Source organism: Danio rerio, chromosome 2, assembly GCF_049306965.1.
Source record: "Danio rerio strain Tuebingen ecotype United States chromosome 2, GRCz12tu, whole genome shotgun sequence".
Lineage (NCBI taxonomy): Eukaryota > Metazoa > Chordata > Actinopteri > Cypriniformes > Danionidae > Danio > Danio rerio.
The window spans coordinates 16,367,143-16,391,500 of NC_133177.1; the positions used below are offsets into that span (position 1 = coordinate 16,367,143).

General features: G+C 35.7%; 1 protein-coding gene across 16 annotated transcripts in view; it reads left to right on the forward strand.

The window, feature by feature from the left end:
* Positions 1-1,603: 1,603 nt before the first annotated feature.
* The window catches only part of cpdp (CPD photolyase), a 51,404-nt gene continuing 28,649 nt past the window's right edge, over positions 1,604-24,358 (forward strand). For 4 of the 16 annotated variants that reach the window (XM_073914288.1, XM_005168414.5, XM_073914283.1 and 1 more), the window contains exons 1-6: positions 1,610-1,742; positions 1,852-2,144; positions 14,663-14,808; positions 15,336-15,518; positions 15,649-15,807; positions 21,506-21,704. In XM_073914288.1, the coding sequence (XP_073770389.1) occupies positions 1,729-1,742; positions 1,852-2,144; positions 14,663-14,808; positions 15,336-15,518; positions 15,649-15,807; positions 21,506-21,704 (994 nt within the window). In that variant the 5' untranslated portion in view covers positions 1,610-1,728. Of the gene's footprint in view, positions 1,749-1,851; positions 2,145-14,662; positions 14,809-15,335; positions 15,519-15,648; positions 15,808-21,505; positions 21,705-24,358 lie in introns of all 16 variants that reach the window. The other 12 variants (XM_073914316.1, XM_073914295.1, XM_073914276.1 and 9 more) reach the window with 6 other exon arrangements.

Below are 24,358 nucleotides of genomic sequence, written 5' to 3' on the forward strand. Positions count from 1 at the left end.
CTTGCTGCACTGGCTTGCATTTCCTCATCACAGCTCGCTTTGTTGTCTGCTTTACTAAACATTTTATGACACTTTGCAGCTGTGTTATTTCGCAGGTCCTGTGCATTTTTGTCCGCTGCCTCCATCGAGAGTGCTAATTTCAGCGCAGTATCAAAGGTCAGATTTTGTTCTGATAACAATCCTCTTTGAATGCGTTCATCATTTACTCTGGATACCAGCCTGTCTCTCAGCATCTGTTGCAGCATTTCCCCATAATTAAAATCCTGAGCCAATTTGCGCAGCTCAGCCACAAAGTCAGTAACTGTTTCATCTGCCCTCCTTGATCGTGAGTCAAATTTGAAACGCTGAGATATCTCACTAGGCTTTGGGTTGAAATGGTTCTTTAACAAGTCCACCAACTGAGCATAAGATTTAGATTTAGGTTTGTCAAGGCTGAGCAAATTACGAATTAAAATGTAAGTTTTGGCACCCACCACACTCAGGAGAATAGCTCTTTGCTTCTCAGCATCTTCAATGCTATTTGCTTCAAAGAAATTGTCCAGAATCTCACAGTATTCTTCCCATGACTGTGTTTTCTCATCAAATGCCGCTACAGTCCCAATAGTTGTCATTTTTCTTTCTCTGTCACTCTCTCATATAAAACAGTCACTCACGCGATTACCAGTTTTATCCTCGTCACCAAAATGTGGTAACTTGGTATGAAGAATCACACTGAGACAGGACTGCGATCAGGTTGCTTTTTACTCACAGCCACGAGCCAAACATCAAGACAAGCACCGTCTATGCACAGCAATACACACACACTTTCCTTGCGCCCAACAGGTGCAATAATAAAACAACTGCGACCTCTAGCGGTCGACAACAAGAACTGCTAGAACTGTACTTAGTCTACTACAATATATATATATATATATATATATATATATATATATATATATATATATATATATATATATATATATATGTGTGTGTGTGTGTGTGTGTGTGTGTGTGTGTGTGTGTGTGTGTGTGTGTGTGTGTGTGTGTGTGTGTGTGTGTTTGTGTGTGCGCTACTAGTCAAAAGATTGGGTGCAGGTTTTTTAATTATTAATTTTATTTTTATTTTTATTAAAAAAATAGTTAAATTGTTAAATAATTATTTTATTTATTACTTATTTATGTAGTTTGAAATTAAATTATTACTCCAGCCATTGTTGCTTTTATTACTATTACCATTAATAATAATATTAATAGTAACACTAATAATTATTATTAGAGTAATTTTAAAGAAAGATGTGACTCTGAAGACTCGAGAAATGAAGCTGAAAATTCATCATTAAAATGGAATAAAGTATTAAATTATGAACTGCTTTTGAACAGTTATTTTATAGTGTAATAACATTTCACAATTTTACAATTTGTACTGTATTTTTAATTAAATAAATGGAGCCTATATGAACAGCAAAAGCTTGTTTTAAAACTGTGTGTAAATATATATATATATATTTATATATTTATTTATTTATGTGTGTGTGTTTAACACAATCAAAACAAAACAAAAAACATTGGGTAACAAGCCACGCTCGCAAGACCCGCCCTTTACAGCCATTGGCTGATGAAGAGAACTGTTACAAAACCAGCTGCTCCTCAGACTGATGAGAAGTGCACGGACGCTTCGCTGCATGCAGTGAAAGTAAACCCTTCAAAAAGAGTAATTAGTTTCATGAGTTCAGGGCATCACGTCATTATATGTTTCATATTAGGTAACGGTGTGTTTAACGATCTTTTTTTCGTAGTCCATCGTTGTTAAGCAGCCTTGTTGTTGTCTCTGTTGCTTACTTCCTGTAATGTGTTTCTCGGTCTTTATTAAAGAGTGCTGATCTTTCGTTCCATCAGAGACCTGACCACCAACATGTCTGCAAACAAGAACAATCTGAAGCGGCAAATGAAGTCGACGATCAGTGCTGGAGGAAAACAGCCAAAGCTCACCGGAGAAAAAGGCAAAGAGAGCGGCTGGCTGTTGAAGGAAGTGGCTGAACTCCGCAGAGCAGCGCAGGGATGCGAGTTCAACAAAAAGCGCCTTCGTTATTTGTCAGACACGCAGAAGGTCAAACAGAGCTCACAAGGAGTACTATACTGGATGTCCCGCGATCAAAGAATTCAAGGTAAGTAGACTTTTCACAATGACATCACTTTACTTCTGCCTTTCAAATACGCGGTATATTTTTAGTTTTGGATAAACAGATTTTTCTCCGGAAAATTTAGTTAGTAAATACAGCTAATTTCCCCAATAATAGATTTATTTTTACTTGATTCGCTATGAATATGAATTTATATTATCTGTTCTATGTAAATGTTCCAGCATGAGTAAAATTGTTTATTAAATAATCTCATATTAGCTAGTATGTCATCTATGTGCAATCAGTTTCATCATTTATTATTTACTGACCCATTAATGTTTTGTTAAGTTTCTACATTTGAATGAATTAAGACCTCAAGACCATGTCCTACTGCAACCTACTAGGTGGATTTAATTTGATATTTGTACTTACTTTTTAATTTATAATGTTACAAATAGTTTCTTAATGTAATAATACTGAATTAAAATTGTGTCTTTTTGGTGTATTTTGCTTTGTAAAGTTTTATAATCATATTAGTAAAAGTCACAATCGACATTATTATATTTAATTTAATTTGAATAATATATAAACATAAATGTTTTATGTTTATGAACGAAATGTTTTATAGAAAAAAATGGCAGAGAACCGAGCAATAGAATGTGAATAATATGAATGTGTTTTTGAATCAGCTTTCCACTGAAAACAACCACAGTAAAACACCCCCAGTTTAATTTACTATCTCTTAAAAATAAATAAAAATAAAATTGACTTAAAATCTCATCATTATTTGATAAATGCTGACAAGTGCATACCAACTTCATCTGTAATAAAGACAGCAACACAAACACACTCTGTTAAAGTCCCATTTTTTCAGTTTAAATAGAAATCTGGCTGATTTGTTAAAAAATTCTAAGAGTTTTCTTTATCCACTTTAAACTGTTCAAATAATTCTTTTACAGTGTAAAATCTGTGTAAAATAAAAAAAATACATCTGTTTATTAATTCTAAAAATAAAATGTGTATTTCTCAAATCGGTAGGTAGATGTGTACACATTAAATAAGAACCTTGTGGCTTTATAATATAACGTTGTTTGTGTTTGATTCCCGAAAAGCTTTAAAACCACAAAAAGAAAGTCTCAAAATTCAAACGAAGCCGGCAGTATAGACACAAACAAAAAGTCAATTTATACACACACGTCAACTGATCTGCAAATGCAAAACTTCCTTTTTGCACAAGTAAATTAATATGCATAAATGCAAAACACAATATTTGTTTTCACGAACAAGTTTATGTTTGCGCAAATCTTAAATTAACTGACTATGGTTGAAAGCCATTCGTTTGTGGATGTAAAAATGCATATGCAACATTGATGAAGCACGTAGATGACAAAGCGTGCATTGGCAAATAAGAGACAATAACTATCCCATATATATGCACCAGAGAATGCAACTCACTCCTATATGAGTAACAGGATAAAGTTTTTATAGTAGTTTATGTAGTTATAGTACAGTTATATAGTTTTTAGCATATAATAAGCAAATAAATGCTATATAGCCTGACACACAGGCTAAAAGCATGAGGATACAGAGCAAGTTTTAGCGATTAATCAAACATATGTATTAAAAAAAAAAATATATATATATATATGTGTGTGTGTGTGTATATGTATGTATGTATATATATATATATATATATATATATATATATATATATATATATTATACATACACATACATTGATATATGACATTATTTTTTAAGACATCAACAGTCAAGTTCATTTACAATTTTTTTACATTGAACTTTTACTTAAGCTCAGTGAAGGCCAGGAACACAATAAATAGTCCATAAATAGTTTATAAATAAGTAAAAAACCAAGCCAAAATGCAACATATTAACATTGTCAAACATCTTAAATTTGTAAAAAAGAATACAAGAAATTGGTTAATAAAAACTATACATCATAAATATATGGAATAATATATACATAGATTGATTAATAAGAATAAGATTCTGTGTTAGATTTGGCCAGAATGTACACAACATAACCTAACTTTTTATTTATTTTTATTTTTTTTTTGCAAAATGCTAAATCCACCTTAGGCTATATTCTACTACAGTAGTAGCGTTAAAGGGTCACGAAACACCAAAACACATTTTTTGAGCTGTTGACAGTCGTATATGCGTCCCACACTGCTAAAAACACTATTAGGACACCTATATTTCACTAAAAATTGGTTGTTTTTGCGTTATTTTAAGCAAATTCGTACTTCCGGTTTGAAACGAATTTTTGAAGCTGTGTCACGGTCATGACATAATAGCGTTGTATTCCAGCGTGCAAACTGGACGTCTGTACCAGAGTGTGTCTTATTACGTCTTACAGTGTGATGCATTAATGCATGAGTAAGGCTTGGTTCAAACCAATCAGAGCGCTCTATTGTGCAACTTCATTAATATTCATTACTGTCAGAGTGTAGACGGCAGAGACGCCACGTTGTGTTGGCAAAACAAGCGTGAAGTGTTGCTTTTATAGTTTGCTGCAGTTAAGTTTTGTTTTCATTTTCTCTCTGTGAGAGCGCAGCTGGCGTCACGTGTGGATTAACAGTGTACGCGACGATCGACAACAATAACTTGCGTGTCTAAGGAGTATTATTGATTACCTGAGAGCTGTTCTCATCTGCAAACGCTGATATCCGGATCCGCTTGTAGTCTTCTCTTAATAAAGATGCGGCTCTAGTTGCTGGTGATTGTCCTGTCTCTACAGATTTGGTAAGTGAGCGACCAGTGCTCTTTGTTTATTCAGTTTGTTCGTATCGAACTAAGTTAACTATTGCAGCGAGTGTAAACATGTTTAGCACCACAACCAAACTTTAACCTCGTGTAGGGTTTTTACCGCATTTTGTGACCAGAATAACACATGCGGCTTTCTGACGCTACCTGCCGAGAGCATCAAAGTTTCCGGGAAATGCGGAGGTTTTTTTTCTCTCATTCGTCGTGCGGTATCAAACATTGCATGAAAAATACACGCTTAGAGCAGATCCTCGAGTCAAATATCTCGTTTGTCGCGAGGGGCATGAATGAATTCCGTGAATGAAAGAGCCAAACTGCAGTTAAAGTCCAACATTTAATAATTTGGCAAATAATTCGGCTACAGATGTCCATGTAGGTTAAACACCATCTCTTTCTCCTGTGTGTGTATTTTGACTCCGAAACTCACGCGTGCCCAAATAGACACTCCCACACCCTCCCACTTTAGTTCCTCCGACACTCTCCCCTAAACAGAGCTGGACACGCCCACTTTTCTGACTTTTTCCAAAGTAGAGGTGTTGAAACACCCTGCTGAAACGAGGGGGTTTCATGGCCCTTTAAGAAAAGCTTGTGAATCAATGTTTTGTATGATAAGCAAGATTAAGTTGGTTAGATAAATGACTTGTAACTTGTTACAGAAAGAGTGGGGGGCGGCTCCTTCCACATCGCTGCTGAAAACCAACATATATGATCAGAGCGGGTGAACGGTGAGTCCAGAGAAACTGAGTCCGCGACACAAGCTCGCCTCGCCCTATCATATTTAATGAATTATTTTACTGCAATAATAATATCTTATTTATTGTTTTTTTTTTGTTTTTTTTTTTAAGCAAAACCGTTTATTTTTCTTCATAATAACCTGTGCCCTATTTGTTACCTTATAATAAATCAACAACAACAAGTCAACTTGAGGTTTTAGGCTATCAATAATATGTGCAACCGCATAAAATACTAATCGAGTTGCTAGCATCATGCTAACCTGATTAGCATGTAGCTAGCATGGTGCTAATTATGTTACCAACATGCTAATTGAGTTGCTAGCATCATGCTAACATGATTAACATGTAGCTAGCATGAATGCTAATTGTCTTAGCATCATGGTAGCAACATGCTAATCGAATTGCTAGAATGATGTTAAGATGACTAGCATGTTGCTAGCATGATTGTTATCTTGTTAGCATCATTGTTGCCAAGTCAAATGAGCCAACCCCCATGTCTGTATGACACTGCTATCCAAAGATATGCATCTAGGCCTATTTTATTGGAAGTGTATGGAATCAGTTTGGGGGCATGGCTTGTGAGCTTCATTGTCATATTGCGATGCTCATTGGTTGTCTGAGTAAAATGAGCCAACCTTTAAGACACTAACTAAGCAAAGACATGCATGTAGACCAGTTATAATAGAAGTGTATAGGATCCGTTTAGGGGTGTGGCTTGTGAGTTTCATTATCTAAGGGCAATGTTAAGTCAATGGGGACCACTTTGGGATGTTCTAGCACCCCAGGGGTATAACATATACCCCCTTTCGGGGTATGTTCTCATTTAGGCTGCAACCCCCTACAGATGTTGTGAATCCCATATTTCTATAAAATTCGCACTGGACGCACTGATTGGTCAAAGTCAGTGGAGACTTTAAGACATCCTAGCTCCCCAGGGGTACAACATTTACCCCCTTTCAGGGTATGTTTTAAACCGGGCTGTAACCCTCTCGATATGTTGTGAATCCCTTATTTCTACGAAATTCACTGTTGGCGGTATGACGATTTCTTGAAATCGTTGTTACCGTGTACTAGAAAAATTAATGGGAGTCAATGGGGTCAATATAAGTCAATGGGGGCCACTTTGGGACGTCCTAGAGCCCCAGGGGTACAATTTATAGCCCCTTGTGGGGTATGTTCTCACTTAGGCTGCAACCCCCTACAGTTGTTGTAAATCCCATATTTCTATGAATTTTACTTTTGGCGCTATAATCTGTCAAAGTTGGGCGTAATGTTAAGTCAATGCGTTTTAGGCTACATCTTCATCTAATAGTTTGTCGGCATGACACAGACCAACATTACTCGCATTACTGAGCAAACTCAGAGCACGTCTTATCTACTTTAGCTCTCTTTTCCACTGGTCCTTTACCACTGTTGTTGTCACATATGAAATTTTACATATTACAGGCGGGATCACGTTAGCTGTAATGAGGTGATATAGGAGAATCGGTACCGGTCCTTATATTTATACGGATTACATAAAAAGAGATTATTTGTTTTCGACTTGAACTGGTTAATGCACAAATATACATATCAAGCTTTATATAGATGTCATAAACCATCATCTTTGTTGAATATTTGCTGAGTTTCCTTTCATTTTAATGACGTGTTTTTCTGACCACAGCCTGCATTCGTCTTCAGACGCTTGTAAAAACAATGCCTTGTGGACGTGGTTGCATTGAAACTAATGAGATCAGACTGAGAAACTATACATAGCGTTGGTTTCATACTGATTACTTTATCAAGCAATGTTTGTTTACAACATGCATAGCTGCATTTAAAAGTAGACACTTTAAGCTTTCTAGAGATTCATGTATGATCACTGTGCGTTTTGTTTTCGCACATTTTTAGATTGGTCAATGTTGCCAACCTTATCAGTTATACTGTGAATTAATCTACTAGCATTGGAGCCTTTTAACTGTCAAGCTAATAGTTTGTCAAGTTTATCCCCAATCTTAAAATGCTTCTGTTTAACTTTTAACAACATCATATTAACCATCTTGTTGTATTCATATTTAAATGACGTAATATATTTAATTACTTGAGATTCTGCAGTGCCCCTATATAGTTTCTCCAATTGAGTAAGACGAGTATCTATATTGAATAACTCCCCATTCACACGGGGCTTCAGCGTCAACGCTTGACTGAAGGGGTGTCAGAAGTTGGGGCTAACGCGATTGTCATAGCAGCGTCAGCCAATGAAATTCAGTCAGCAATAGGCCACTGTCTAGCTGGTGTATTTGCATACAGCGATTTGATTGGCTGACGCTTTCGTTGGAGCTTGAAAAGTTGAGCTAGTCCCAACTTCTGCAGCGAACAACGCCTCTGAAGTGGCACCAACGGATCAACAATGCAGTTTGGCAACGCCTGACGTCACCCATTCAAAGTGAATGGAAAACATTGACGCTGACGCCCCGTGTTAAGAGTCAAAGACATCACCTGTATCATTAATCTCAATAAACTCTGTCAAAGAATCTAAAATATGTTGAACATTAAAAGACACTGTAACAGCAGAATGATCAGAGATAAATATATTATGATATTTAGATGTAGAAACGTTAGGGAAAAATTGTCTATAAAAGTAGTCTTTTCTAAAATATGATTTATAGACATAGAAAAAGGAGTACTCCTTATCAGTAGGATGATAGTCTCCAAATATCGAGAACATTCAATGACTCTGTGAGAAGCGTAATGACTGATGTAATGACTGATGTGGAGTTAGGAGGTGGATCTAAGCAAACTGGAAATTTATCCAAAGCAGGATTCAATATGCAGTTAAAATAGCCACCAACTATAAACTGAGTGTCAGGAAAAGAGGTAGAAAGTTAAACACCTTACAAAAAATAGTTGGATCATTATAATTCGGGGCATAGAGACTCAAAAAAGTTAAATGTTTTGAGCCAATTAAGCCAGTGACAAGAACATAACAGCCATTGGGATCAGTTAATGTTGGTATATGCTTAAATAAAACAGATTTTTTTAAACAATATTGCAACCCCACTGGCCCTGCATGAAAAGGTAGATTAAATTACTTGAGAAGCCCATTCATTTTTTTAAGCGTGTCTGTTCACCCTGTTTAATGTGCAGCTGATATGGAACACAAATAAGAAAACACTTTAGCATGCTTCACCTGACTATTCAAGCCTTGTGATTAAATTATATTATTTGCCAATTTACAGAATACACAAAATTAGCTGAAGAGACATTGCACAGATAAAATGATGGGTAAACAAAGACAAACAACAAAGAACTTTGGTTGTAACTCTCCACCGCTTTCCCAAAACAAGTGGTGTAAAAAGAACATATTTACTGTGGAGCCGGAAGGTGACATTAAAGCAACAGTATTACAAAAACAATGGGCTCTTCAGCTCCTTTTAACGTTTACATTGTAACGGAAAAAGGCACAGATTAGTCATCAAATATATAAATAATATGAATGTTCTGTGTTGTACAATAAGCCCATAACTGGATGTGTTGGCCTACAAAAACCTAATTAACAACCTTGCACAACATTATCAACAACAATTGTGAGAAATTATACTCTTATATGTCCTGCAGGCTGTAAAGAACCAAACAGTTAAAGAGCCCATATTATGGGTTTTTGAAAATGCCCTTCCATGTAGTGTGTAAAACTGCTCTTTAGTGAAGTGAAATATCCAGCTAAGGCTTAAGGGCTCTATTTTGACGGTCCATGCGCAGAGCGCAAAATGCAGGGCGCAAATGCTTTTAGGGCGTGTCAGAATGCATTTTTGCTAATTTAAGGACAGGAAAATCCGCTTTGCGCTGTGGCGTATAGGTGTGTTTTGAGAATAAACCAATTAGAGTCTCATCTCCCATTCCCTTTAAGAGCCAGCTGTGTCGCGCCATAAGCACATTCGCTATTTACAGGATGTAAAGTAAGTCTAAGTGGAAAAAATTAGCATTTCACTAGCAAACAGTTAACAGTTAGCAGTTTTTTTAACAGAAAACTGTTAAACAGAGCATCTACTGCGTGAGAATTAGAGATAATGGAACTACTTTCACTTTTGCTCTTTGATAGGGAAACCTTTACGCACAGACATCAATTAGTCTATAAATAATTAATTGCGTTTGTTATGTGCAAATATTTGTTTCAAAACTATTTCTAAATTCAGTTCTAATTTCCAGCAAACAAATAAATGAACAATATTAACGAAGTGTGCTCAAAAACCAGAGTTATATCCTAAAACACATGCTGTGCCCCATATGGTCTAAAACCTGACAGGTGGGCAAATCTAAGCTTGTTTTTTTATTAAAACAAACATAAATATGGATATAATAAATAATACTGCTAATAATAATAACATTATACAAAAGCAAATTGTTATGAATGATCTGAAAAAGCCTCCCGAGATGAAGACATAAAAGCAGTGATTTTTCATATTTATGTAGGCTAGAAAATAATGTCTTGTAATATTTTAATCCTTTATATTTATATCCTATATCTATTCTTAATATATCATTTATATATTCCCTTAATATAAAAATTTTTTCATGTGTAAAGATATTTGCCTATTGCTCTCTTGTGCGTATTAAGCAGTGCGTAAGCGAGGCGCAACTCTGCGCAGGAGTTTAGACCAGGTTTGTTTTGGTCTAATGAAAAATCTATTTTAGTTTCTCAAAATAGCAACGCGCCAGCAGTGCGCCTCAAAACGCCTTCCTTTTTAGACCAGAACGCCTATGGGCGCACATATGAGCGCTAATGCATTTGCTATTTAAACACCGTAGCGCAACTCCTCAAAACGACTCTTGCGCCAAGCTGAATCTACCAAAAGACTACTGCGCCGCGCTTTGCGCCACATTGCGCCGGGTGTATGATAGGGCCCTAAATCTGTAAGTGTGCAGTGTTTAAAACTGTTGATTCAGCTATAAAAGAGTCGACTCATAGTGCTTCAAATGAGTCGTCTTGATACCGAGTCATTAGTTGTTTTGCCATGACGTGATAACGAAGTTATTCACGTGCACGCGCAAACCTGGGAGATTTGAAACCTGCGGCCCCGCCCTCTAACACAGAAACCCACACACACACACACACACACACACACACTTAAATGCGGTCGATTGAAGTCACACTGCAGATGGATATTATTGAGTCTCTACCCAAAGATGAAACCTCAGCCCAGCTTTAAGCAGTTGGAAACTACATGCTACAAAGAATACTTCGTTTGTTAAAGGAAGTATCAGTAAAGAGAGTAAAGAGTAGGGATGTAACGGTATCAGAATTTCACGGTACGGTAATACCTCGGTATGAATGTCACGGTACGGTATTTATTGAATCATTTACAGGAAAAAAAAAACTTTTGAAAATACTCCAAAAAAGTGCCAAAAGTGTCAATGACATACAAATTAGCCATCTATCTGTTAGCTTTGAAACAGGAACTTCAATTTTAATAACAAAAAATTATTAAACCATGTAAAAAAATAAAGTTTCAATTTAGTATTGTTGAAAACTCATCACATTTAACATTTAATCACTCACTTAGATAGAGATGGGTTTAAAGAAAAATTATCATATAATTATAATCTGGTAAAAGCTGGTATCTCTGGGTATTTACAATGTCCCCTGCAACAGAAAAAAACCCTCTCATTTGGGACTGAGGTTTCTGGGACAAGAGAGATATGACTTGGCCCATGTTGACAGCAGTGGGGTAACGTTGTGCATTGTCTTTCCCCCACTTGAGAGGACAAACCATGAGTGAGATAGAGGTCTCTTTGCGGTACAAGTCAATGTCTGCATCAATCTGAACAGTGTGCTGTGTTTCTGCAGTCCCCATGACTGTTATTAGTCGTATTCCCCAACTTGCAGGCACGTGCACACATAGGGCTCAACCTGTGCAGTGCACATGCCCTTTTTAGTCTTGGATAGAAAATGCCCTTCCAAAACGATCAAAAGTGCCCCCGCGACGCGACACAACCTCCGTCCAGTCCAGCCCTTCAGTAGGCGCGCGACAACACCTCTCTTGGTATGCGCGCTCAACCCCCCCCCCCCTCGGCGCTTTACAATACGCGCGCCACAACACAGCTGATCAGAACGCGCGCGACAGCACCGCTATTCAGCACGCGCGCGGCGACAACACCCGCTTTAGGTTCGATCATTTCCATCTTTTTTTCATCTCCGCTACTAGCAGCACACTCCATTTCCGCATTACTGGATCTGTAGCGACAACAGGCCGCAAAGGATTATGGCCACGCCGGGGCTGATGGGAAATGAAGTTTCAGCTACCTCCCGTTCGCTTCATTCGCCTGAGCAAATTTTCTCTGAAGACCTATAGTTTTACCGAGTCATGCGACTTCGGTAATATCGAAAAAATTTAATATTGCGGTATGACGGTATTTACAATACCGTTACATCCCTAGTAAAGAGTAATGATCGACATGTCAGGACATGATTAGTTTCTTCCTCCATTTCACAAGTGTAAGTACGTGCGATTAAAGTTGTTGCCTCGTTTACTCTAGCTTGCAAATGTATAAGTTGTGTTTTGTTACTTGTAACCGCGTGTACTATCAGGTTAACTGGCTATATTCTTATATCGCGTGCAAAGCCACGTTAAAAATGCAACGCGTGCTGCTTTGTTTACGTTCCCGTGGAGCAGGGTAATGTGTGTGAGCATGTGTGTGTGAGCGTTGTCCGGAGGAAGGCTATGTGTGTGTGCGCGATGTCGTCTGGAGGAGGGTTAAGTGTGTGTGTGTGTGTGTGTGTGTGTACGTACGAGTGCGCAGGACGAGGGCAATATGTTGGTGTGTGTGTGTGTGTGTCTGTGAAAAGAGCAGAATGTGACAAGCTAGGAGATCTCCTCGCCAGTTCTTGGGAGTTTTTGCTCAATAAAATAGTTAGTTGTTTGTATTTTCAAGTCCATCGTCTGTATTTACATTCACCCACTGGCAGCTAAAACTATCGAGCATGTATGCTCTGTGACTACTTCTATTTTGTTGATTAGCTCCTGGGCATTTCACTCTGTCTGTCACTTAAGGCAATCAGTGTCGACCAATCTGCACAGACTGTCATCGGTCCAATCAGCGCAGATTAGCTTGGCGCTAAGGAGGGGTTTGGAAACAAATGAATCACTGGATAATTCATATGGGAGTCGCTGGGATAATTAGGTAAAAATAAATGCAGATTATAAGGCCATGAAAGTGTTTTTTGACCTTACATGCATATTAGACTGTTGTTGGAGACCCTTACAACCAAAATAAGACCCTATTTCATGTATAATATGGGCTCTTTAAAATTAAAAGTTTTGTTCAATATACAGAAAGTTATGTAGATGGCACAGAATTGATCTCCGCTGTATCTCTGCTGAGTCAACAAAGGTTTGTGCCTTCTCAACAGAGTCAAAAACATGTTCCTGTGAATTATGTTATGAGAAGGCGAGCTGGAAAGAGCAAACCGTGGCGAATATTGGCCTTCTTTAGCCATTTCCTTACAGTGTTGAAAGCTTGGCACTGCTTCAGGGTGTCGGATGTGAAATCAGGAAAGATGAGTGTGCCATAATTGTACATAAAAGGTGAAGACCGCCGTGTGAGACGCAGAATCTTCTCTTTATCCGGGAAATGATGCAGTCTGGACACCATCGTTTGTTGTCAAGATTGTACACCAACCGGACCTGTGCGATGGCTTTGTCGATCTTCAGAGGCTTTGAAAAGTTACTGGCGGCAAGAATTTGCACAAGGAAGTCCGATAAAAATTAAGTTTGATGTTTCTCCACCTTTTTAGGCAGATCGATGATCTTAATGTATTGTTGCCGCGAATGGCCTTCAAGATCATCTAATTTAGATGTGATGGATTTGCATGTTTCAAACCAATCGCGACACTGAGCCTCAAGATTAATAGGATCTGTAAAGTTGACAATGGCCTGGGCATCATCTAACTGACAGGCAACTTGTTCTCCTCCATCTTCCACAGGTTTGTCTCCTTTTTTGATTTGGGCTTCGTCATGCCGTCTATGACTGTAAAGGTCGATTATGAGCAAAATTAAACAATAAAATAATTGGTTAAAATAAAGAATAATCACGAGAACTGAAGAGCACAAAAAACAAGTCTATTCCATGATGAACTCGCTAGCGTCCCCTCCACCCCACCCTTGCGCACACACAACAGACTTTCTAAAAAATAATTGTTATAATAATTTAATTTGATTCATTTAGTAAGTCACATACAATTTTGTTATATTTATTTTAATTTGACTGTTAAATAGACAAATATTTTATTTGAATAAATGTTATACCTTTTAAAGAGTATACATTTAAAAATGCTAATAAGAAAACTGACCAGTGCTTAGAATGTAGAATGTGAAGAATACAAATGTGTTTGTGAATCAGCTGTCCACAGCAGGCTGTAAAACATCCACAATACTAGCACAAACATGCCAGCTTTTGGCTTTTAAAAATGTCAGCATTTGTCAAATAAAGATTAAACATGTTGCACAAGTACACACCAACTTCATCTGCAGTGAAGACATTAATACAACTTCATTGCTGTTTAAAGTCCCATTTTGTAAGTTTCTTTGAGATGCCAGATGCCTCACCATGAATGCAGAAAACAGCTGTAGTCATACTTAAACCATATCTGTAGGAAACATACAGGTGACGGGGTAAATTCTTTATGGGTAATGCTGTATAAGTGTACAACACTGTTGAGTCAAACATCTTTGAGCATGACATCACATGAAAAGGTTGCAATGGTATATGCATACAGTTGACATTGTCAAGATTTTCTGCCACAGTACTGGCCATGAGACTTCTAAATATTATGCATTACTCATAAGTCACACAGATTAAAATATCAGTTCTGTGTTTAATAAACTGTTTAAAAAAGATTTGGGATGTGCACTGTTTAGTACAATTATTGCTATGATACTACATTTTTTGAGAGAAGTGATTGTGAGAAACTGGAAATCTTTGTGAAGGTAATAATTTATTTTTTAAAAAATATGTTGTCTCCAGACATATGAAAGTTACTGTACCTTCATGTTTGTGTTGCAGACAACTGGGCATTGATTTATAGTCAGCAGCTGGCTTTGGCTGAGAAGCTTCCTCTCCATATCTGCTTCTGTTTGGTGCCCAAATTTTTGGATGCTACTTACAGACAATATGCCTTTATGCTGAAAGGGCTGCAAGAAGTGGTAAAGGTACAGGAATATGACATCAGACATAACTTGAAGACATTTCCAGGGCTTGGCATTAACAAATGCCAAATGCGATGTAGATCGCAGCTGTGGCAGATTAGACAGTCCCTTCCACTAGCCACTTTGGCAGGTTGAATATAATTTTTAAATTTAGTTTCATTTTATTTTCTTTAAAAATAAGTAATTTTAACATGCCAAAGTAAAATTTAATCATTATAAATGTATTTTCCTAACAACAAAATTGTGGATAGTAAAATTGCAGATTGTTTAGTGACTTGGAAGACTACTAGCCACAAGCAAAAAGGCTAATGTCGAGCCCTGTCTATTTAATCTGTCATAGAGTGTATAGTTGAGTGTGTGCTATGCATACAAATATGCTTTTGCTAATTATTTGATTCATTTTGATATTAAATGAAACCCCATTTTTCTGAAACCAATTTTTCTAAGTGGCTGCGCTTACACACCTTGTTAAAGGGGACGTTTTATGTGGGATATTTCAACAAAATGTAACCAAGTGCATCTTGTTACAGGAATGCAAAAGCCTGGATATTGAGTTCCATTTGCTGTCTGGTGAGCCTGTGCATAATCTGCCAGCTTTTGTTAAAAGCTGGAACATAGGAGCTGTTGTCACCGATTTCAACCCTCTTAGAATCTCCCTTCAATGGATTGATACTGTTAAGAAACATCTTCCTTCTGACATCCCTTTCATTCAGGTGTGTTTATTACCTCACTGATGTGAAACCATAGGCTGTGGAAAAATAAAATACTGTACTGCATCCAACTTTTCAGGCTACAGGCACACCTGTTTGAAACCATTTACTTTTTGTACTTCTCTAAATTTAGGTTGATGCACATAATGTGGTGCCATGCTGGGAAGCATCCACAAAGCTGGAATATGGAGCCAGGACAATACGGGGCAAAATTACAAAGCATCTCCAAGAATTTCTCACTGATATGCCACTTGTAGACACTCACCCATATTGCGCTTCTCGTGCAGCAAAGGTTTGTTGAACATAGTTTGAGAGTAGCGCAAGCGTCCCACGGGTATGGCCAGACAAAATCTGCAGACATTTTTGCTATTTCTAAGAATGTTAAGACATTTGTAAAAAAAAAAAAATCAGTGGACTTATGCGGAATGATTTTAGGAGTATCATGACTAAAAACTTGATATGAAACAAAAAATGATACATTTTTAACTTTTTATTTAATTTTTACAATGCAAATCCAATTAAATCCACTTACTTGGTAAACAAAACAAGTCTGTCATATAACATATCTACTAAAAGACAGAAAATATTACTTTACAAACTATATTGTAAAAAAATCATATAAACATTTTAATGTTACTATTATATCACAATAATATTAGTGAAATTAATTTAAAACTGAATAAATATAATTTTACCCAAGGAAACAAATTGACTCAAAGGTGGGCTAAAAATCTCCGGATTTCTGTGGCACAGATTCCATGTGGGTCTACCCCCACACGGAATCGGTTCAGACAGAAATCTGCAGATATTTAGCTCATCATTGAGTCTCTGTATTTAATTCTGTAAATGTGTGTAAATTTGTATTTATTCAGTTTTTATATTTATTTCAGTAATATTATCGACTAATATGAAAATGTTTATATGATTTATTTACAATACAGTTTGTAAAGTAATATTTTCTGTCTTTTAGTAGATATATTTAAGAGACCTGATTTGTTTACCAAATAAGTGGATCTAATTGTTTTTTTTTTATTGTAAAGATTAAATAAAAGTTAAAAAGGTATTATTATTTTATTTCATATATTATGTTTTTAGTTATGATACTCTTAAAATATTTCTGGATGAATCTGGAGGTTTTTTTTTTTTTTACAAAATCTTCCGCAGAAATGGCTAAAAATGACAGCATATTCTGTCTGGCCCTACTCATGGGTCATGGAGTATAATGAATTTAAAGGCGATGTTCAACCTCTGTGAAGTTGGCCACCCATAAAAACAAATAATCCCCAAAACTATTCCATTCATTTGTGCTAATTTGTGCCGAAAAAAGGAACGTTTGTGCTGGTTTGGGGTCTGAGATATTAAGAATTATATTTTTGACCGTGTGATGTCACTTTCCACCCCATGTTGCTGAAATGAATTAAAATCAGCACAGGTCATTTGTGCTCAATTTGAGCTGGTTTGTATCGTTAAAACAAACACGGTATCTATTTTCCTCCTTTAGATATAAGCAAAATATTTCGGGAGCCATGACATCAATCTCCACCCCATTTCCTTTAAATCGTGCCAAACTGCTGTAATTCGTTTGTGCTGGATTTGTGCTGGTTTGTGCTATTAAAATAAAAAACGTTATCTGTTTTTTTGTTTAGATATTAAATATATTATTATATATATTTATATATTTATATATATATATATTTATATATATATATATTTATATATTTATATATATATATATATATATATTTATTTATTTATTTATTTATTTATATATATATATATATATATATATATATATATATATATATATATATATATATATATTAAGGGTGGAGCCGAACCCGAATACGGTATTCGGAAAGGCATGAATAGCGTGTTTTTACGAATACTTATTTCGAACAAATACTTGAAAAATTGTTTGTATTCGGGAGCAAAAAAAGCAGCGTTTCCTCCTGAGACCACAGTGCGTGCGTGAGTGAGAGAGAGAGCGAGAGAGAGAGAGAGAGCGAGAGAGACAGAGACAGATGCTCAGTCGGAGGGTGGGGCGGAGGTAAAAGGTCTCTCTCTGGCACAAGCTTCTCCACAGCAGCAGACAGAGAAGGCTCGACTGAGCGAATAAAATACTTTTCTGCATCACTATTTTTGTTAAATAGATTTTTGTACCTTAATTGGGTTCCAGATGCAGTTTATAAACTTGTAGCGGAGTTTGTTCGGGATTTTTCATTACGCTGCATTTTTGAAGTTTGCAATCGGGTGCTCTGTTTACGCAACGTTAGCTCTGTTAGCGCGGTAATTTAGACAATAGACTGTTGACAGAGTAACGTTAACATTCGTTTATAAAGGTTAAAACGATGCTTTTGCAGTTGTGTCGAATAGTATGCACTTATGGGAGTTATATGGTACGTCTAAATAACTCTTTTGCAGACAGCAAGATATATCCTATAGGCTAGTTAACCTTAGCATAGCTTCCCGTCACTTTTTATTAACTTGAACTCCTCAAATACATTTGGGCACCATGAAAAAGAGTGAGACTGCTGCTGAGCCATTTCTTGGTCCTCCACCAGTCAAAAAAATAAAACTTGATGTTCTTTGTGGAAGCATCTTACAGTCAGTGGAGCTGCAGATAAAACAAAGTGATACTGTATAATGTGTGCAAAAGTGAAATCAGCAGAGTCAGAGATATTAAACATCTGTCAACATCTTCTATCCATAATCATTCATTTTCTTTTCGGCTTAGTCCCTTTATCAATCTGGGGTTGCCACGGTGAAATGAACCACCAATTTATCCAGCATATGTTTTACGCAGTGGCTGCCCTTCCAGCTGCTACCCAGCACTGGGAAACATCCATACACTCTCTTTCACACACATACAATAGGGACAATTTAGCTTACCCAATTCACCTATATTGCATGTGTTTGGACTGTGGGGGAAACCGGAGCACCCGGAGGAAACCCACGCCAACATGGGGAGAACCCAGTCGAGGCTCGAACCAGCAACCTTCTTGCTGTGAGGCGACAGTGCTACTCACTGTGCCACCGCGCAACCTTCTATGTAATGTATTATCAGATGCACTAAAAGCATCCTCTCCTGATAGTCTATGAACCCCCCAAAAGCATCAATCCCCTCAATCAGCACAGCTATGTTCTACTAAATCCTCCACAAGCACCAAACCATCAACACAGCCACATTCTGCCCCAGCAAGTCAGTTTCAAACATAAAAAAGTAAAAAAAAAAAAAAAACTTTGTGTCTTTTTTTGTGGCAGGCAGATGACAATAGCAGGGTTGTATCTTTTAGTATTATATAGAATACTTTTGTTCTGTCAGATCCCCCAGGCAGGGGTTTATTTAGATTTATTTAGCTAATTTTAGTTTTTGGAATTCTGTGCATTGGAAAGAAGTTCTTTCAGAAGAAGAACAGTTTTTTGAAGTATTATTTGTTTTTATTCTGTCTATTCAGTGTCCTTCAACAAGAACGGTGGTGGTGGGGTTCATAATATTCACAATGGTATTTTATTAGTTGTTGGTTTAACCATGGATGAGATAATGGCTTCTATGTTATTTTCTTTTCAATGACATTTCTAGTCACATGTTCAAAAACAACAACTAATATTGCATGTCTATAATTTATATAATGGGTATAATTAAACAATACTTTCACTATAACGTAAATTAGAAGTGTAATAGAAAAAATATATATTTTTGCGCCATTTTGAATTTTACTCAAATACAAATACTTTTCCCCCCTCAACAAATACAAATACCGGCTGCTCCGCACATCCCTAATATATATATATATATATAAATATATATATATATATATATATATATATATATATATATATATATATATATATATATATATATATATATATATATATATATATATATATATATTTATTTATTTATTTATTTATTTATTTATATTTTTTGTTCTTGGTGATCTTTAATATATACTGGGTAGCTACGCAAAATATTTTCTAAAATCTCAAGCAGGAATTGAAATGCTTTGATATAAATATGCTTTATATCCTGATATGCTGTTTCATTTTTGTTTTTATTTCACTTGATGAATTCGTTATTTAATGTTTTAATACTAAAGTAAATAAGAGCCATTATTTAAATTATTATTTTACCACCAAAATGTAAATTTTTATATCATTATCAACTTTTGATAAACTGCTGCATAATTTGATTGTAAAAGATTTAATAATTTAAATGCTATATATATATTTTTTTTTATTAGTAAAAGTGCCCGCTCAAGGCCTGTCAAAAAGGATATTTCTGCCACTATATTACAAATGCACTATTATTGTTGCATTGTCATTGTTTATTTTTCTGTTATGTATGGAGATTTTCAATGTATTTATTTTCCATCCAATCATTTTCAATCATCACGTTACATTTTGGTCATTTTCCCCTCCATATAAAATTGATTTTGCTGTCTGTCCTGATTTGGCACGAAATGTTACGGTTCAGCCTAAAACACGGTCCAACACGATAGTGGAAAAGCAGCTTTTAAAGAGAAAAACTATATATGAAATTCGTTTCAAGAAGATATTTTTTCTAGGATAATTATACATATAATATTTTAGTTTGAGCCCAAATGTGGCTTTTGAGCCCAACTGTATCACAATCTTCTGTCATATATTTGCAATTTTTTTTATATGTCATAACACAAACAAGACTATTTTAGTAAATATGCAGCAACTGAGGGAAACCTCTGAAGAGACCTCTAAACGATCTAATATTATTTTTAGACATACAAATAATATTTTTGCAGCACAAACGAGCACAATTTGTGAGCAAACGAAAGTAACATATTCCTGCACTTGTATAAATATCTGATATTCATTTCCATGGCACAAACCAGCACAAATCTAACCAAATATTTTGGTTAAATCTAAACAAGGAAAACAGATAAAGTGTTTACTTAACAGCACAAACAAATATGTCATCTGTTTTGTGCGATTTAGGAAATAATGGGCCTCCAAAATATTTTAATAAGGCAATATCTAAACAATAAAAACAGATAAAGTGTTTATTTTAACGGCACAAACCAGCTCAAATCGAGCACATACGAATGACACCAGTTTGGTGTGATTTAAACAACCTGAGGAGGAGAGTGATGTCACGGCTTCCGAAATATTTTAATTATATCTAAACAACGAAAAAAGATAAAGTGTTTATTTTAACGGCACAAACCAGCACAAATTGGGCACAAACAAATGACAGCAGTTTGGCTCGATTTAGAGGAAACGGGGTGGAGACTGATGTCTCGGCTCCCGAAATATTTTGCTTATATCTAAAGGAGGAAAACGAATACAGTGTTTGTTTTAAAGGCACAAACCAGAAAAAAAAATCGAGCACAAATGACCTGTGCTGGATTAAAGTCATTTGAGCAACATGGGGTGGAAAGTGACGTCACATGGTCAAAAAAAATAATGCTTAATATCTCAGATCCCAAACCAGCACAAATGTTCTTTTTTGTGGCACAAATCAGCAAAAACTTAGCACAAACGAATAGAATACTTTTGGGGATTATTTATTTTTATGGGGTGCCAACTTCACGGAGGTCAGAGTTCACCCAAAAATGAAAATTCAGTAATCATTTACTTGCCCTTTACTTGATTTAAATCTTTAAAAATAGATTCAACAAAAGAAAAAATACTGAAAGGCTTGGAAAATAATTGTTAAAAAAATTTGTATAAATACTGGATATATATTTTTGTCTTGATTATTACCTAATTTAGTAGTAAAATAAGAGAAGATAATAATAATAATACAATAAAATATTTTCTGGTGTATTGTCATTAAGTGAGTAGAAAACAGCTTTTTCTGTATTTTGCTTTTACGGTGCCGATTATCTGTGAAGCACTCTCAGTTGTATTTTTTGCTTTCTCAAATGTATCATGACAGTAAGAAAAAACTTACTTGGCTTGTTAAGGTATATTCCTGTTTCATCCTCCTTCATCTTACAATCTATATCTTTAAGATAATAGATTGGGAGGAGGTTCTGTCATCACTCGAGGTGGACCACAATGTTTGTGAAGTGGAATGGGCTCAGCCTGGCACCACTGGCGGCATGTTTATGCTGGAGTCCTTCATTGACCAACGACTGCATATATTTGCCACCCACAGGAACAATCCCAACTCTGACGCCGTTAGCCACCTCTCCCCATGGATTCATGCTGGTCAGTTTGCACTTTTAAAGAAAAAAAAAATTTAAGTAAATCGGGTACAAAACAACACTGGTTTCGCTTAGCTTTTATTGTATTGACATTTTTTTTTTTCTAATTTCATCTTTTGTGTGCCACTGAAAAGTCCTGCATGTTTAGCAAGAGAAAGTTGAAATTAAATTAAAAACAAATTGTATGGGTTCAGTATGGGATGGTCTTAATGACAGGTTTAAATAAAGTAATGGGATATAAGGATTTTAGGTCACAATTTACAGTGTTCATTAGTTAATGTTAATTAGTGCATTTACTTGCATGAACAAATAATAAACCATACATTTACTACTGTATTTGTTCATGTTAGTTAACGTTAGTTAATGAAAATACAGTAGTTCATTGTTAGTTCATGTTATCTCATGATGCATTAATTAATGTTAACAAGCATGGACTTGGATGTTAATAATCCATTAGTAAATGTTCAATTATGATTAATAAATGCTGTACATGTGTTGTTCATGATTAGTTCATGTTAGTAAATGCATTATCTAATGAACCTTATTGTAAAGTGTTACCGGATTTTAATAAGTTTTACACTAGATGTTAAGAGCAGAATATCAGCACATGGAAAGTGGATTCTTATAATTTCATTGAAGTGGAAAAAATTCAATTCATGTCATCTTTATTTGTATAGTGCTTTTACAATGTAGATTGTGTTAAAGCAGCTTCACATAAAAGATAATAGTGAATTGAAACAGTGTAGTTCAGTTTAGGTTTAGTTCAATGTGTTTTAATATTTACCGCTGGGAGTCCAAACACTGAAGAGTAATCCATCGATGCACAGCTCTACAAGTCCCCAACTAAGCAAGCCAGTGGCAACAGTGGCAGGAAAAAAAAACTTTAAGAGAAAGCTGGCTCAGTTAATATGATCATTTTTCATATGGCAAAATGTCTTGTGGAGAGCGGTCTTGGGAGAACGCATGAAGTCAGCAAAGACTCTGCGGTCCCTGGTGTGTCTTAAAATCTTTTTAAAGGTTGAAAACTTAATTAATCTTTTTAAGCAATGCAAATCTAATGTTAGTCTGGGGCCTGACGGAATAAGTCGTAAAGCACTGAAGTTGTGTGCTGTGAAATTGGGTGAAATTTGCCTTTATTTTTAATTGGTCTTGGAAGGTCCACCATGTACCTCAACTTTAGAAACAGTCAATGATTACTCCAGTACAAAAACATCACCAACCTGAAGGCGTATCTGACTAGACCAGTCTCACTTGACTCTACCTCTGTACACTGAAAAAAAAAAAATATGCTAGATTTACTTAAGAATATAGTGCATCATTTTTGCATCTCTCTTTTTAAGCAATTTTCACATTAAATTTAAAGCAATATTACCTAAAAATTAGTTAGTTGGTGATGCTTAATTTTTTTAAGTATTCTAGCAAATGGTTTTGCTCAAATTTATTGGTTGGTGAAACTTAATATTTTAAGCAGTTTTTGTTTACAAATTTAAGCTATTTCTACCATTAAAGTTCTGTTTACCCAATTATAAAATCTTAAGCTAATTTAACTGAACATTTTTAGTTCTTTAACTTTAAAATACTAAGTCACTTATCAGTTAACTTACAATTACTATACAATGCAAAGGGTGGAAAAAAACACAGATAACAGGATTAAAGTAAAGAACTTCTTTATTAGACAAATGCTTCTTAAAACATTTCCTGAAAACATTTTTAGGTGTTCAAAAAAACACAATTTTTTTTTACAAATGTACTGCTTTAATAGAAACAATAGTTCAAAAACTGCGTCAAGAGAATTCTTAAAAGTAGCGCTTAAAGCTGTGCTTGTCAAACACTCAGCACAATTGCCTCACAGCAAGAAGGTCGCTGGTTCGAGCCCTGGCTGGGTCAGTTGGTGTTTCTGTGTGGAGTTTGTTTGTTCTCCCCGTGTTGATGTGGGTTTCCTCAGGGTGCTCCGGTTTCCCCTACGAGTCCAAAGACATGCAGTATAGGTAAATTGGGTAGGCTAAATTGTCCGTAGTGTATGTGTGCGTATGGTTACAGGTTTTGGTATGTGCTCTCCAATGTCCAGCTGGTCTGTTTCCCCACAGGTGTCCTGAAACAAAACAATGAAACAAATTGTATATTATGCATCAGTTCATAAAAATAATAAAAAGGCACAGCCAAGTAAAAAAAGGGGGGAAAAGTACGAAACTGAAAAGACAATCAGAACCTGAAAATCAGAACTTTTCTTCAGTAGAACAGTAAAGAAAATGAACTTAAACTGTGGTCATCGTTCACTAACTTTCATCTGCTAACTAGCATTTTATCAAAGACCACTGGTGCTTCGGTTCCACTGTGTTCCAATTTTTTTTTTACTGTTCTACTAGAGAAGAAAAAATGTTACCCACATCTTTGATTGGCTGGGGTGATTTTTATTTTTTGTTGAACTCAATTAAGGATGACAAAAATCACTCAAATATAAAAAAAGTTTCTCTTTCTAAATTGACATTTTACATGCTTAATTGTATTTTCTGGTTTGCAATTAAAACCTTCTGCAAAATTCATTTGAAAGTGAACTAAATAAACTACATTCACTAACCAGGTAATGTGTAATCAGCTACTTGAGGTTCTCAGACAGGTACAAACTCAGACAGCATATCACCACCTCCCAGAGAATGT